This window comes from Corylus avellana, chromosome 4, assembly GCF_965113065.1.
Source record: "Corylus avellana chromosome 4, dhCorAvel1.hap1.2, whole genome shotgun sequence".
Lineage (NCBI taxonomy): Eukaryota > Viridiplantae > Streptophyta > Magnoliopsida > Fagales > Betulaceae > Corylus > Corylus avellana.
The window spans coordinates 31,559,156-31,573,390 of NC_142493.1; the positions used below are offsets into that span (position 1 = coordinate 31,559,156).

At 35.7% G+C, this 14,235-nt stretch overlaps 3 protein-coding genes and 1 non-coding gene across 5 annotated transcripts; 3 read left to right on the plus strand and 1 right to left on the minus strand.

Moving 5' to 3' along the window:
- On the plus strand, window positions 1-4,609 carry LOC132180086 (uncharacterized). 2 transcript variants are annotated; one of them, XM_059592933.2, is made up of 12 exons: window positions 1-395; window positions 490-637; window positions 734-805; window positions 1,111-1,182; window positions 1,486-1,557; window positions 1,664-1,807; window positions 1,900-1,980; window positions 2,091-2,162; window positions 2,330-2,401; window positions 3,393-3,464; window positions 3,565-3,682; window positions 4,301-4,609. In XM_059592933.2, the coding sequence occupies exons 1-11, from the start codon at window positions 305-307 to the stop codon at window positions 3,653-3,655; spliced, it is 987 nt and encodes a 328-aa protein (XP_059448916.1). In that variant the 5' UTR covers window positions 1-304; the 3' UTR covers window positions 3,656-3,682; window positions 4,301-4,609. The 2 variants fall into 2 exon arrangements, with proteins under 2 accessions (XP_059448916.1, XP_059448915.1); XM_059592932.2 differs by lacking the exon at window positions 4,301-4,609 and having other exon boundaries at window positions 3,565-3,766.
- Window positions 4,610-5,536: 927 nt separating this feature from the next.
- TRNAT-AGU (transfer RNA threonine (anticodon AGU)) lies at window positions 5,537-5,610 on the plus strand. Its single transcript has one exon. It is a non-coding gene; the product is annotated as a tRNA-Thr (tRNA).
- Window positions 5,611-5,846: 236 nt separating this feature from the next.
- LOC132179746 (uncharacterized) lies at window positions 5,847-7,955 on the plus strand. The gene is made up of 6 exons (XM_059592511.2): window positions 5,847-6,055; window positions 6,461-6,555; window positions 6,656-6,874; window positions 6,954-7,272; window positions 7,426-7,507; window positions 7,601-7,955. Exons 1-6 carry the CDS (start codon window positions 6,030-6,032, stop codon window positions 7,790-7,792), a joined length of 933 nt encoding a protein of 310 aa, XP_059448494.2. The 5' UTR covers window positions 5,847-6,029; the 3' UTR covers window positions 7,793-7,955.
- A 1,469-nt stretch (window positions 7,956-9,424) lies between these two features.
- LOC132178519 (RING/U-box superfamily protein) lies at window positions 9,425-12,635 on the minus strand. The gene is made up of 2 exons (XM_059590952.2): window positions 12,505-12,635; window positions 9,425-10,590 (listed from the first exon to the last, which is right to left on the minus strand). Exon 2 carries the CDS (start codon window positions 10,523-10,525, stop codon window positions 9,731-9,733), a length of 795 nt encoding a protein of 264 aa, XP_059446935.2. The 5' UTR covers window positions 10,526-10,590; window positions 12,505-12,635; the 3' UTR covers window positions 9,425-9,730.
- Between the last annotated feature and the right edge of the window lie 1,600 nt (window positions 12,636-14,235).

Sequence of the window (14,235 nt, forward strand, 5' to 3'; positions counted from 1 at the left end):
CTCCAGCAAAGGGGGAAAAGCATAAGCCCAAATCCAATTTTGGCTGAACAAAACCATACGCAAACGGAGCCCTCCAATCAGAATTCGAAGAAGAAAGAAAATCCCACCGACGAAACGGGAAGGCTTTCTTCCAATTCCGCGTTAGAAGCTGAAAATTAATTAAATAATAATCAATTACGCTCGCCCGCTCGCTCGCACTCACTCAACTAGCGAATAATCAAACACTGAAAAGAGAGATCTCTGCAATCACTGTTCAGATCTATTGACAGTTACAAACTTAGCCCGAGAAATCTTGGCGTCTCTTATGGCGCGTTTTCAGTTGCTGGCATTTTCTCTGATCCTCATTTCCTCGTCGCTACTCGGCCTCGCTCTCTCCAAAACCCTCAAACGAGACGGTAACTCTCAGATCGCCTCTCCCATTTCCTTTTCTTTTGTTTTTTTTTTTTGTATAAGATTGAATGTGTGAAATTGTGAAATGATTTTCTTCAGTGAAAGCGCTGAACGAGATAAAGGCGTCGCTGGGGTGGAGGGTGGTGTACGCGTGGGTGGGGGACGATCCCTGCGGGGACGGCGATCTGCCGCCGTGGTCCGGGGTCACCTGCTCCACTCAGGGAGATTACAGAGTCGTCACTGAATTGTAAGCTCCACCTCTAAATTTCTATAAACCTCGAAGAAGAAGAAATTAAGGTTGAGACTTGGAGAGAGTAAAAGTTGTTTCGTGTATTTCTTGCAGGGAAGTTTACGCGGTGTCGATTGTGGGGCCTTTTCCTACTGCTGTCACCAATCTGTTGGATCTCACTAGGCTGTAAGCTTCAATCTTCTATTCGAAATAATTTTGTTGTGTATATTGTCGCTTGGCTCATCTGAAATGTTACTTCGATGACCATGGCTTGTTCAATTCACTAGGTTTCAATTGCTTACTTATAAATTGGCATAATGATGTTACTGGAGATAAAATTATACAAATTCATTCTTTTTTGATAAATGCAACTGCAAATTGTAGCCACAGGTACATGTTCCTGTTCTTAGAAAACATAAACACAAATTCAGAAATTCTTTTTTGTTTCTGGTAATGTTTACTATATATATATGATTGTGTCCACATTACAGGGATCTCCATAATAACAAGTTGACCGGGCCAATTCCTCCTCAGATCGGACGGTTGAGGCGTCTTAAAATACTGTACACTCCTTTACTCCCTCTTAGATCACAAGTCTGTTTAATATTGTTTTTGATACTTTTAATTTATGCACATAGCATTTTCAATTTCATAGTCAGGCTTGCGGTGGTTTATTGTCCCTTGATAGAGTGGACATATATAAAAAAAGATTTACGAGTGTCTTCTTTGCTAGCAACAGTTGTTGGTTTGTGGAGAACATATCCCTCCCTCTGCCCCCATGTCTTGATTATAAGCTTTACTTGATGGTATTTTTAATGTTGGAAAGGTTTGGTTTATCACTCCAAGCTGACATTTATTTTCCTCAGTAATTTGAGGTGGAATAAACTACAAGATGCTATTCCTCCCGAAATTGGTGAACTGAAGAGTCTAACTCACCTGTGAGTAACATTAACTTCTATGACCATAAAGTTTAGTTTGTGGAGTGTCTGCTTATATTATTTATAGTATTTAGAGTTCAGTTGTTATTTCTTGAAACTTGCACAGATACCTGAGCTTCAATAACTTCAAAGGAGAAATCCCTAAGGAACTTGCAAACCTTCCAGCGCTTCGCTATCTCTATCTACAGGAAAATCGTTTGATCGGTCGAATTCCTCCAGAATTGGGAACTCTACAAAATCTTCGGCACCTGTAACAATCCACATCCTCTGTAGCACATCTTGTTGTTGGCCTTGCATTTTCATTGCACCATTAATGTTTGTTGAAATTTTTTGTGTTCATAGGGATGTTGGTAACAATCATTTGGTGGGTACTATAAGGGAACTAATACGCATTGAGGGGTGCTTTCCAGCTCTTCGCAACCTGTAAGTTGGTTCACTTGGTGAATTTACAGTTACTTCATTGATATATTGCTGCTGTGTACTTCATTGAAGTGATAAGTATATGTAATTCTCTGAGTAAATCTGTTGTGTAGTTATCTAAATAATAATTATTTAACGGGAGGAATACCGGCACAGCTTGCAAACTTGTCCAACTTGGAAATCTTGTAAGTATTGCTTGTTCTTTCTCCTCCTCCCCCTCCCCCTCCTTCCCCTTCTGCTCCTTCTATTCCCTCTCTGTTGATATGAACATTTCTTATTCCTGTAAACTATATATCAGAATATTATCTTACTATGTATTTGTTCCTTATTGTTGATTGTTTTACATTCACAGGTACCTCTCCTACAATAAAATGTCTGGAGTAATACCATCTGGACTTGCTCATATTCCTAAACTGATTTACTTGTGAGTTTTCTTTCAGATTTTTTATTGGTAATTCCAGTCGTATTTGACTCGTTACTATTGTGGTATACTTTCATAGAGATGGGAGTGTGAAGGATCTGATGCCCTTTTGGTAGTAGTAAAAACACATTAAACTAGCAGCCTGGATGCTGGTTCCTCCATTTTTCTTCTCTATCTTTCTTTCTCTCCCTGGGAAATGGTTAGGCAGTTTAAAATATATATTTTTTGATAGGTAGGCAGTTTAAAATATTAAAATGGATTATTCAGTCTCTTGCTGACTGAATTAACTTGACCTTGGACCTACGTGTAAGGTTATAACTACTTTTATAAATGAAAAAAGTAATGAATCTTGCCATCTTAAAATCTGATTTTGCCTTTTATTTTCGCTGTTGATGCTCCGTTTAATCATTTGAGCAAGATTGCCTTTAACTAAATATTCTCATGATTTAGTTAAATCCTCTCTAAGTTTTGTAGCATTCAGTTTGTTATTATTTTCACCTACTTGGTAATGGTGCCCATGGCAGTGTTTTATCAGAAACAAGAACTGTATTAATTAAATTTAATGAAATGTCTGCTACACATCTCGGTCTGTCCAGAATTATGCAGCCCACTTATCTTCCTAACTTGGTGTCTTGGTTGCTGCCTTTGATTAGAATTGGAAACCTTCAGTATTACAGTATTTTAGATGATTCATGCCACCATTCTTAAAGCTTGTAGAATTTGACTGCGATATTTATCTTTTGCCTTTCTTAATGTGGAAAATGTAGATGCATTTTGAACAAGTCCCATGGCTTGTTTTAGCTACAGAATAAACTTGCATTTCTGTGCCGGCATACATCTTTTAGTTGGCATTTCATGGAATGCACTCTCTTTTTATCTATTTTAGAAGTTGTTGGATACATGAATCAATGCATTGTATTTTTGCAGTTGATGTATGTTTGCAAAGGAAATTGTATTAGTGTGAACTTTGAAAGATCCCTTGGTTCAATTTCAGATACTTGGATCACAACCAGTTTACAGGGAGAATTCCTGATGCCTTCTATAAACACCCCTTCTTGAAAGAAATGTGAGTTCTGTTGACCGCTCGGATCTTGGAAAGTTATGCAGTTTCTGAGTTTGAACATTGAATTGAGCTAATTTATTGTTTATTAAATGTTCTTTAACAGGTATATTGAAGGAAATGCATTCCGTCCGGGTGTAAGCCCAATAGGCATTCACAAAGTCCTTGAGGTTTCTGACACTGAGTTCCTTGTGTAGTCAAGACATCAACTTATTCTTTACTAGGTTAGATATCTTATTTGTATATTGCCAAAATGGCTGATCTGATTCTCTGAAATGAAATGGGAAAATTTATTTTGTGTCCATCTATGGTTGTGTCATGAAACTTCTTATTACGCTTTACGCTTTTAATAAAACTTCTTATTACTTATCAAAAAAAAAAAAAAAAAAAAGTATATCGTTGATGATTAGTTTGTGTTGCTAGGGAGTTGCTTATACTGTAAATGGTTTCATTTCATGCTTTCTCTTCAATTAGGAATTGATGGTATATTTTTGAATCGTTGCATGAGGATGCAGTGATATAGAGATGAAGTGGGAAAATTGTTTCATAGCGTTGTTATAGCTGAAATTATGAAGTTGCACGGCCATGTCGGGAGCCGTTATTGTGGTTATTGGTACCCAAGGCATTCCACCTTTGCTGCTTGGTGAAACTCCAACCTTGATTTGATTGTCCTGTCTTATCGCCTTATCGGATAAGGACCTATATTAATTTTATGTCTGAATTGCGAGTAGTAGGAGAGAGTCCAGTCTTATTGTGCAATTTGATAGTACATGTGAGAGACCCCACTTTGGGACTCACTTGTCCTAGTAGATAACCAAACAGTTTAAAATTTATTTGGACAGGATGGCTGGTTGCTGGACCTGACGGGAGATGGATGGACGAAGGCCGGATCCAACCATGTCTGAAGGATGAAACTATGTCGCAGTATTGTAGATATGAATGAATCAAAAGAGAGCGGACTTCTTAGTTTGTCTTTAAAATTGTGTTCCTGGTTTACTTTTACAGCGGCAAACGAAGTCAAATGAATATAGTATACAGTCAACTACATAAAAGAACATATGAAGCCTTCGTTGAAACAATTATCCTGACATGCCACGAAATCATGGCAAGCCATCAGGGACGGAATCATCATTTTTCATGTGAGGGGCTAAAACGATAACGGGGGTTAAGCCAATATATACATGAAAAAATTTTCAAAATCAACGGGTAAGGCTCCCGTCATGTGAAAGCTTTGATGATGCAGTTGGGTTTAATTGTGTTGGAAGAAACTGCTTAATTACCAAGAAAAAAAAAAAAAAAAAACACCTTACTTTACTCGAGCTTGCTTCATCTGCTCCATGTTCTTGCATTCTCCAACAATTGAAGGCATCTCCTACAGTCCTACGAGTGTGTGATATCATATGAGCACCCATCTTTTTTTTTTTTTTTTTTTTTTTTAATACACAGCAACAAAGGTAAGCATCTGGTTGGTTTTTATCAAAACCTAGGAAATGATAATTAATAAGTGGCAGAAACCTAAAAATTCTATTTCAATTATGTGAAGTCTTCACCAAATATGAGTTTTACACTGTAGTCTGCACAGGGAAAACTCGAATTCGCAAGGTAGTAAATTATTAGTTCAAAATGGATCAAGATTTCCTAAAATTCCTAATGGGATGTTTATTAATGTGTTTTGAGAGATTTTTTTTTTTTTTTTTTTTTTAAATTTAAAAAAGTGTTATGATGTAAAATAAAAATGAAAACAATTTTTGGGTTTTGATTTTGTTAATAAATGTTTTGCATTTTGAATTGTTTGTATATATTCATCTTTAAAAAAATAAATAATAAATAAATTAAAAAAAAAAAAAAAAAAAAAAACTTACAAAGAATACAAACAAATATGTCATAAATTATTCCAAATCTGAATCATTATTTTTTAATTAAATAGGAGAAATTGTGTCATGTAAGTATTTATCATTTCTTACCAACCATTTTTATTGTTGGAAATATCTATTAATAATCACGATCTTTTTAAAACTGATAATTGCTTTAAAACAAAAAGGGAGTAAAATCAAATAGTTTTCAAAATCCACCAAGTTGCTTTCGTAGCTCAGTTGGTTAGAGCACCCGTTTAGTAAGCGGGAGGTCTTGAGTTCGACTCTCAACGAAAGCACATATCCTTTGCAATTCTAAAATCGTGCTCTTCGCATCTCTTTTGCCTGGGCAGCCAAGGCTATTCCTTTTACTATCAGAGAAGTGTAATCTCCATTGCCCAGAAGGCTAAACAATGACAATTTATTGAGAATTTTTTTTTTTTAAAAAAAAAAAAGTGCGAAAGGGAAGAAAAAGAGATTATATAAAGCTCTCCACATTGAAAGCAAAGCATCCGGGAAAGAAAGAATACTTTTCTTCACTCATAAGATGATTAAGATTCAAAACCAGGCCTAACATGCAAAGCATACCCAACCTTGATTTATAGACCTTTCTTTTCTCCCTGCCCTTCTCCTTCAAATACACACCAGACCAACCATGGATTAACCCAATCAATATTTCTCAAGCACTAAGGTTTCAGAACAGATCTGCTCTCAAACTATGGACGCTTTGCTCAAGCAAATGAGGTAATTCTCCTTCTTAACAATGAATATATATATATAGCTGATGGGGGAAGTGAAGATGAGAATTCATCGTTGCATAAATTTACATTATTCAGACATGATTATTTTGGATTGTAATCACCATACCTTGCATGGGTAGTAATCAAAGACGGTTTTTAAATTTGTGCATACTTAATTTGAGACGAAACCAAGGGGCCTGGGAACCGTGGTTTCATATTTGGGTAATTAAGATTATTTGCAAAAGGTACTGTTTGTTATTTTGTAGACTACTATACGACTGTCGTACAACTTAGTGATTTGACAGTAAAAATCAACTTTTAATTTATGAAAAGAGATAATCAAATCAATTTGGTGGTCATCAAAGCTGAGAGATGATATATATATATATAAATATATACATAATATCAGGACCAAATATTCTGGCCCACGAAGGGAGAAGACACAGGAGGCTGGCAGCCTCACGGATCGAAGAATACCACCTCAAAAGACTCAAAGTTTCAAAGGTAAAAAACTTCTTGTCTTGATGGAGAAAGGGAGAAAGAAGTAACAAATTGATTAACCACACACCTTAATGTTAGTTAATGCATGGTGTGTGTTTTTCAGAGAAGAAAAACTGGCTCCAGAGACAGTTCTCTGGACGAAAGAGTCAGGATTATGATTCAAGCAATGGGGTTGACCCGTATGCAGCCACAGTGGCGGCTGCTGCATTTGCCATCAACGCACTGGACGAGCCAGGAACCCCTTTGACTACAATCAAGAGCAAAAAGGAGGGTAAAGCAATTTTGATAGAAGAAGATGGAAGGGCATCCAAGCGACTCCCAGGTAAAGAAAGCAGAGCATGATAACTGATTATATTATATACTTTTTTTGGAACAAAAATTCATGACATTCTGTGTCTTAGGTGAAACTTCAATGAAATATTCTGAAAGAGAAGATAGAAAGGTGCCTGCAACTGCGGCAATGACTGGAAAGCCCATAGGGCGTGTCCCTTCAATGAAAAAGACTCCAACTTTTGCTGACCACCTGAAAAGCACCGACAGTATAAGACCTGAAGCTGATGTCCCTGCCACATTAAAACCAGTCGAAATTCAAAGGCAGAGTTCAACAAGAACCGGAATCCCACCAAGTGGTTCCAGGCGGCAGAGCTCAATGAGATCTGCAACGCAAGAAACAGAAGCAGATGCTTGGGAGGAAGCTGAGTTGGCTAAAATCAAAGACAGGTCTTATTTATCAATATTAATTGCAAATAATAGACATTAAAATAAAAGTATATGGGGACTCAAAAAGAAAATTTTCAGCTAGAATTTTCGCTTCCAATGCTACAAGCAATTAAGAAATATGTACTGTTTATTCACTGATAGTTTGAATTTCAGGCATGAGAAGTTGATTTCCACCTTAAATTCCTGGGAGGAAAAGAAGAGGAACAAAGCCAGTCGCAAACTAAAGAGGACAGAGGTTTTGTTTCATTCTCTTTTTTTCATGAGCTAATTCAGAATAATAATGGACATTGGATAGGGTCTGATTATGATAACATCTTCTTGAGTGCAGAGTGAACTGGAGAGAAAAAGGAAAAAAGCCATGGACGAATTCCGCAGGGATATGGAATACATTGAGCAGATTGCAGTTGGAGCAAGAGAGAAGGCAAAGGATAATCGAAGAGTTGAAGAGTTGAAGGTGAAGGAAAAGTCAACCATCATTAGAACAACGGGGAGAGTTCCTAAGACATGTTTCTGCTGCTGACTGTGATCTGTTTATCTGGTTTTACATTTTAAGTTCTTTAACATGTAAATATTAATTTCACAGTTTCTTGTCTAACTCAAAGCGCCAACTCATGGGAAACTATTTGTATGATTTGCCAATATTCTATATCAAAGAGAAGTCACCAATAAAAAGTTCCAAGTAATTAATACACCCCCATCTGCTATTAATTAATTAATCCACGATTTTTGGACAACATTATGATGATTGATGTTAATGAGCCGGAATCCCTTGCAATGCCCTGCCCCTGCAATCGTACAAGCAATTGTAATTTTTGGGCAAGTGAATCGATTCTCATGGGCCTCTCACAATCGCAGTCGGATTGCAGTAAATCCCGAGCTGTTACCATTATGATGCCATGATGTTCAAAACATCTGACTAAATTCTTTGACACTCATGACTTGCATGCAATAGCTGACTGTGACCTCATTATCTTGGTTTCTCATGGACAAATATATCAATCTTTACAGTTCTTCGAAATAGTAATTCTATATGGACCTTTTTAAAAGTGTAAGAAATATTTTCACAGTTTCTTATCTAACTCAAAGAGATGGAAAATTCTACACTCCCATAATAACATTGATTTTAATTAATTATTCCATGATTCTCCTGCAATTGGACAATCGATTGTGACACTTGGACAGATGAACCCCCTAACTGGATCCGCTTTGGATAGGGTTTTTTTATGGGTTAAATACCAAATACCCTCATGGGGTTTGGTAACTTTATTTTTATCTCCTTGGAGTTTCATTTTTATCACAGAACCCTCTTAGGGTTTTGATAAAGGACCAAGTTAGTCCATCCATTGACTGTTAGAACTGATACGTGGACCAATCAGATATTGACACGTGGCACCTATTTAATTATTTTTTCATTAAAAAAAATGTATTAAAAAAAAAAAAAAAAAAAAAAAAAAAAGGAAAAGGAAAAAAATTGGGGGTGGCTCGGCCACCCCCTTTGGCCATGGGCCGGATGGGGGTGGCTCAAATGGCCTAGGAGCCACCCCCAATTTTTTTCCTTCTCCTTTTTTTTTTTAAAAAAAAAAAACATTTTTTTTAATTTAAAAAAAAATAAATAAATGTGTCACGTGTCAACATCTGATTGGTCCACGTGTCAGTCATAACGGTCAACTAACGGATGGACTAACTTGGTCCTTTATTAAAACCCCAGGGGGGTCCTGGGATAAAAATAAAACTCCAATGAAATAAAAATAAAGTTACCAAACCCCATGTAGGTATTTGGTATTTAACCTTTTTTTTATTTTTTATTTTTTATGTGACCTCTTTGGATAGTTGTAGGCACCTTTTATAGACCTATGTCTTGAAGGAGAACTCAGGAAACTAATTAAGCTCATTTCCCAGCTATTAAAACAAATATTATCCCCGTTTAGCAATAAATTCTTGAAACTCTCATGATTTGCATGCAATAGCTGCCCAAAACCATTAGAATTAGGATTATCTCCAGTTTGAACGGGAAAATATCTAGTTAATTGTAGTTGAGAGGTATTTTTGTCTACTCAAAAAGTGAAAAGACAAAAATACCCCTCCACTATAATTAACTAGATATTCTCCAATTCAAATGAACTGGAGATGATCCTAACAGAAGAAATTGTAATAAAAAAATAATCAGGTATCACCACCAGAAGCACTGGGTAAAATATATTCTTATGCACACTCGAGTTCGTACAATATGTTCATCCAAATCACTGACAATCACTCTCAAAGTAAAGAATTCAATGACAGGACCATGCCTCTCAGGTTCTTGAAGCTTCCATGGCATCACATATAAACTTTGGGAAAAATATTAAAAGCTTCTTGACCTCGAAAAGACACAAACTGCTAGAAAGTGTAGTGGAGTGACCAATTTCGATAACAGGCAATGGGGGTGAATTCAGAAAAGAGAAATTGGACCAACTACATCTCATGAGGTTATTTCCCTCACCAGCCTCTCCAAAGTAGGGTAAGCAAAATACAATACCAAGAAAGAAGGGATTGCAAAAACAACTGTAACTAGTAAGTAGAGGGCTAAGATGACAGCACAGCCAGGTACAACAAAAAAGGCAATCAGAAGAAATATGATGACCAAAGGGAACTTGGATGTGAAGTGAATAAAGAAATCCAGAGATTTATGAAGGGAAAATTGGTGTCTCTCCACAATGCTGCTACCATTATCAACGTTAGACCCCTGTTGTCCAGGGCTACGGGTAGGAGGGGCCCTTCTGAGATTACCATTGGTAGCTTGATTTCCAAGAGCAAGATTGCATCTTGGAGACCAAGTCGGTTGATTTTCACCACAGGAGGAGGAATTGAACTTCAATCCATCGCCATTCAAGCTCTCAACCATCCAAAGAAGGAAGAAATTTTTGCGAGGGTAGCTAAGGTTTCCCTTATAAACCAGCCGGAATGATAACAAGTGGCACCATGGACAGGAAATGAAGAATGGAATTGTGATTTGTTGAGCGGGGAATTTCAAGACAGCCAATTGAAGCGCTAGGATACAATTTTTGCAGAGCGTGTGACCGCACCATAACACATAGGGGACATTCTCAACAATATTGAAAGACTCCCAGCATATTGGGCATTCCAGTCCTTCCTCTCGGCTAGAATTTGAACACACTTCATCATCTGAGCACTCTGGACAAGCTCGACTTGACTCTAGTGAGTTTTTCTTCAGTCCAATGCTTGCAATGGCATTTGAAGCAAATTTCCACATCATGACACAAGAAAAACTCCTATAAGACGAGCAGTAACTGCTAAAGTCAGTGAGTTTTAGCCATTCTCCTGCAAAAGAACCAAAGGTCAACCAGCTTAGTGTCAATTATCAACAGCTCATGTTCCTGACATAAAACCTATAACAGCTGAAGGCTCCGTTTGTTAATGTGCTTTGGCGAGTATTTATTTATTTATTTTTTTTTTGAAGTGTTTTAATGTGGCATAAAGGTGAAAATAATTTTCAGTGTTTTGTGAGTATCTTGTGTTTTAAGTTATTTGTTATGTTTTTGTTTTGAAAAGAAAAATTAAAAGGAAAAAGGAAAAAGCTTTAACAAACAAAGCCTCATAGTTAGGAAGTCAATCACCGTCTAAATAAATGTGATTGTGAAAACGAGTCATTAGCATATCGTGTCAACCTGATTGCCCTGTTTAGAATTATATGGCTAGTATGACAAATTTAAACTGCAGCTAATAACACCTGCAGTTGTAAGCCTACAAGAAATTAGCACTCGGTCTAGCATCCCAACAGAGGTATTTTCACAAGTACAACTCCAGTGTTCATCTAACAGCTAAACTGTTTGGTTGAAGTTTACAGAAACCGATGCAGTAATTGTCCCTAGAAATGTAGAGAAACATATATCCAATATATTTTTGAGCTCTAATCATCTAAATGCAAACCTAAGCACAACTTTCAGGTCTCATCCAACAAAACCCTAGTACTGTATCCCACCAACGTGATACATGAGCTCCCTGAAATCCAAAACAAAAAACTGACATTTGAACACAGACCACAGCTGAAACAGAACTTTGTGTTGTAATGGGAACCCAAGAAACCAGTTCACACCCTGCATCTCCTTTACACAAAAATAAAGGCTTATTATGCTACCCTTCTTAGGGTCCGTTTGGTTTAGTGGTTTCAAAATATGCAGTTTGAAAGATTTCAATTTCAAAATGCAATTTTTAAAAACGCAATTAAGCGTTTGGTAAAATCGCAATCTAGTATTTAAAATCGCTATTCAGCCTTTGAAACTGCCCTTGCTTGCTATTTGAAAACGTGATTTCTTTCTACGTTTTCAAACTGCCATTTTTTCGAACACACCTCCAAATGGGACACTTCCCGCGATTGTGTTTAAAAACGCACTCTTGACAAGCAAAATTGCTAAGACCAAACGGACTCTTAGAGTTAGGAAGACAAATCTTCAAAGGTACAGACAGCGGTGAGATGGAGTGATTAAAGTCGGATTGTTATACACATAGTGCCTGATGTTTTGTTCTCTCAGGATATCTAGGCACTACATAAATCACAACCTGGAACTACAAGACATATTTGTATAATCTCTTTCTGAGCCCTGCTATAAAACCCCCCAAAAAAAAAAATCATACAGAATTCTATAACAAATGTATCGGACGCCTACATATCTAATTTCTATATCTTGTTTTGTAAGAAAAGAATTATGTTTTTCTTTATAATAAGTTTCTTACATATCTAATTTCTCCTTGTTTCATTGATATTGCAATACACGCACGCACATACACATTACAACTTCTTCTTTGCATCTAAGAGTGACTAAAACCTTAACTTGACCCGCAAGATATGAAGACAAATTCTATTAAAATTAATTCCCCCATTAGAAGCTGATTTTAGTCTACGATTTTCTAAGTCCAAAATTAAATTCCAATCATCACAAAATGCAACAAAAAGTTGGGACTTGGGACATATTCAAGTGCCACTTAAAACCAGAGAAATTAACACTGCATACAGCGATGCACAAGAAGTTCCCATCAGAGACAATTTTTTGGTAGAGACAATGAAAAATTATGATTAAATTCAGGAATCGGATGCATAAAAACAAAAACAAACAAACAAACAAAAAATAACGCAAAAATAATTTTGGCAAAGAGAATTAAAGAATGAATCCAGAATTAAACCGGAAAAGTGGCGTTTAATTTGGAAGACGAACTGAAAGAGAATCAGAATCTTACCTTCTTCGGTTCATATAGGAATTGAGGTGGAAGTCGGAAAGATGAGGAATAGAGCAGAGGTGGATGGAGGAAGATCTCTCTCTCTCTCTCCGCCCCCGATAACCGTTTCGGGGACTGGAAGAACCTGATTATAAGACCCAATATTGAAGAAACGGCGTCGTGCGGGAGTCAATTGCCTTCACAAACAAAGTGTGGATTAAGAGACACGTTTCGTCTCCATTTCAAATTCCCTCAATTTTCTCCCGTTAGTACATTTAGAAAGGTAGTTTTATCCAAAAATTTAACCCCAAAAAAATTTGGACAATTTTACCCTTCTAAATGTACTAACAAAAAGAAATAGATAAAATTTAAAATGGAGAGAATGTTTTTCCAAGTTGTCTCTCTCAACCACGCATTTCTTGATATTACATTAAAAATTGTTATTTGATCCAAAATTTAAAAATTTTTCATCTAAAATTTAATAATATTTTTGTGTCATGCCATGAAAATTGTAATTGTGAGTGTGATAATTAGAGTGTGTATAATATTTTTGGTAGAATAATTATGTTATGAGTCTAGTAATGGAGGTATTTTAAGATTAAAATACTTAAAAATAATAAGTTATGTTTATAGAATTAGATTTATAATTTAAATATTAGAGATTATATGTTATCATTAAAGATAATATATTATCATTAGAAGTAGTCTATTTCTATTTGTCTAGTCTCTATTTAAAGAAACCAAATTTATTAATGAAATGAAACAAAGATTATTCAGCTCTTGAGTTGATTTGGCAGGTATTAGGGTTTCTTGAACTACTCTTACTGTGATTAAGCAATTAAGCCCGTAACAAATTATCCCAAAGTGATCTTAAGTTTTGCTTGTCTTATTAAATCTCTCTCTCTCTCTATATATATATATATATATATGGCCTGGATCTTGTTTATTGTCAAATACAAATATTGGATTTTTTTTTTTTTTTTTTATTCCAGCTTTTCTTTTACGACCATTTGTTTCGATGAAAAATATCTCATACAAAAATCAACAATTATATATATATATATATCAACTTTTATTTACAACATTCAAATATTAAAATAAAATCACTAGAAAATAAACCTAAAAATTATGTTTAATTAAAATATACATATATTTACTAACAATGATTATATATTTTCATCAAGAGTTGCGATAAAGAGAGATAAATAAGAGTTGCGAAAGAAAAATATGTGTAATTGTGTAACCATATTATTTGTAATTTAGGTAAGCGATTATAAGAAGGCCATGGTCCACTTTCTTCAAGTAACCTAGACCTGCTCAAACAAGTAAGAGTATATTTGAAATTGTATTTGAGAAATAGAGTTTTTAAGTTAAAAATGTTTTTTAACAAGCTTTATTTCTCAAACGCAATTTCAAACAAGCTCTTAAATTTGTGCCAAAAATGCGTTTTAACCATTTTTAAGTTTTTTAGGCTCTTAAAAATACTTTTAATTTTTTTTACCAAACGAATATTTTTTTTCTTCGAACAAACTTTTTAAGTGTTAAATAAGGACGGTTTAAAATTGCGTTTGAAAAGCCTAAATGCAATTTCAAAACACGCCCCAAGTCTAGGGTGGGCCTTTATGATTACATCATGTCATCATTCTCCTCTATGACAATTTCCTTGTTTCCATGGGAAAATTATGGAACCGTAATGATCCTCTCGTGTTGCTTCCATGGCCCACTTTCAAACTTTTACCGGCTGACCAGGTC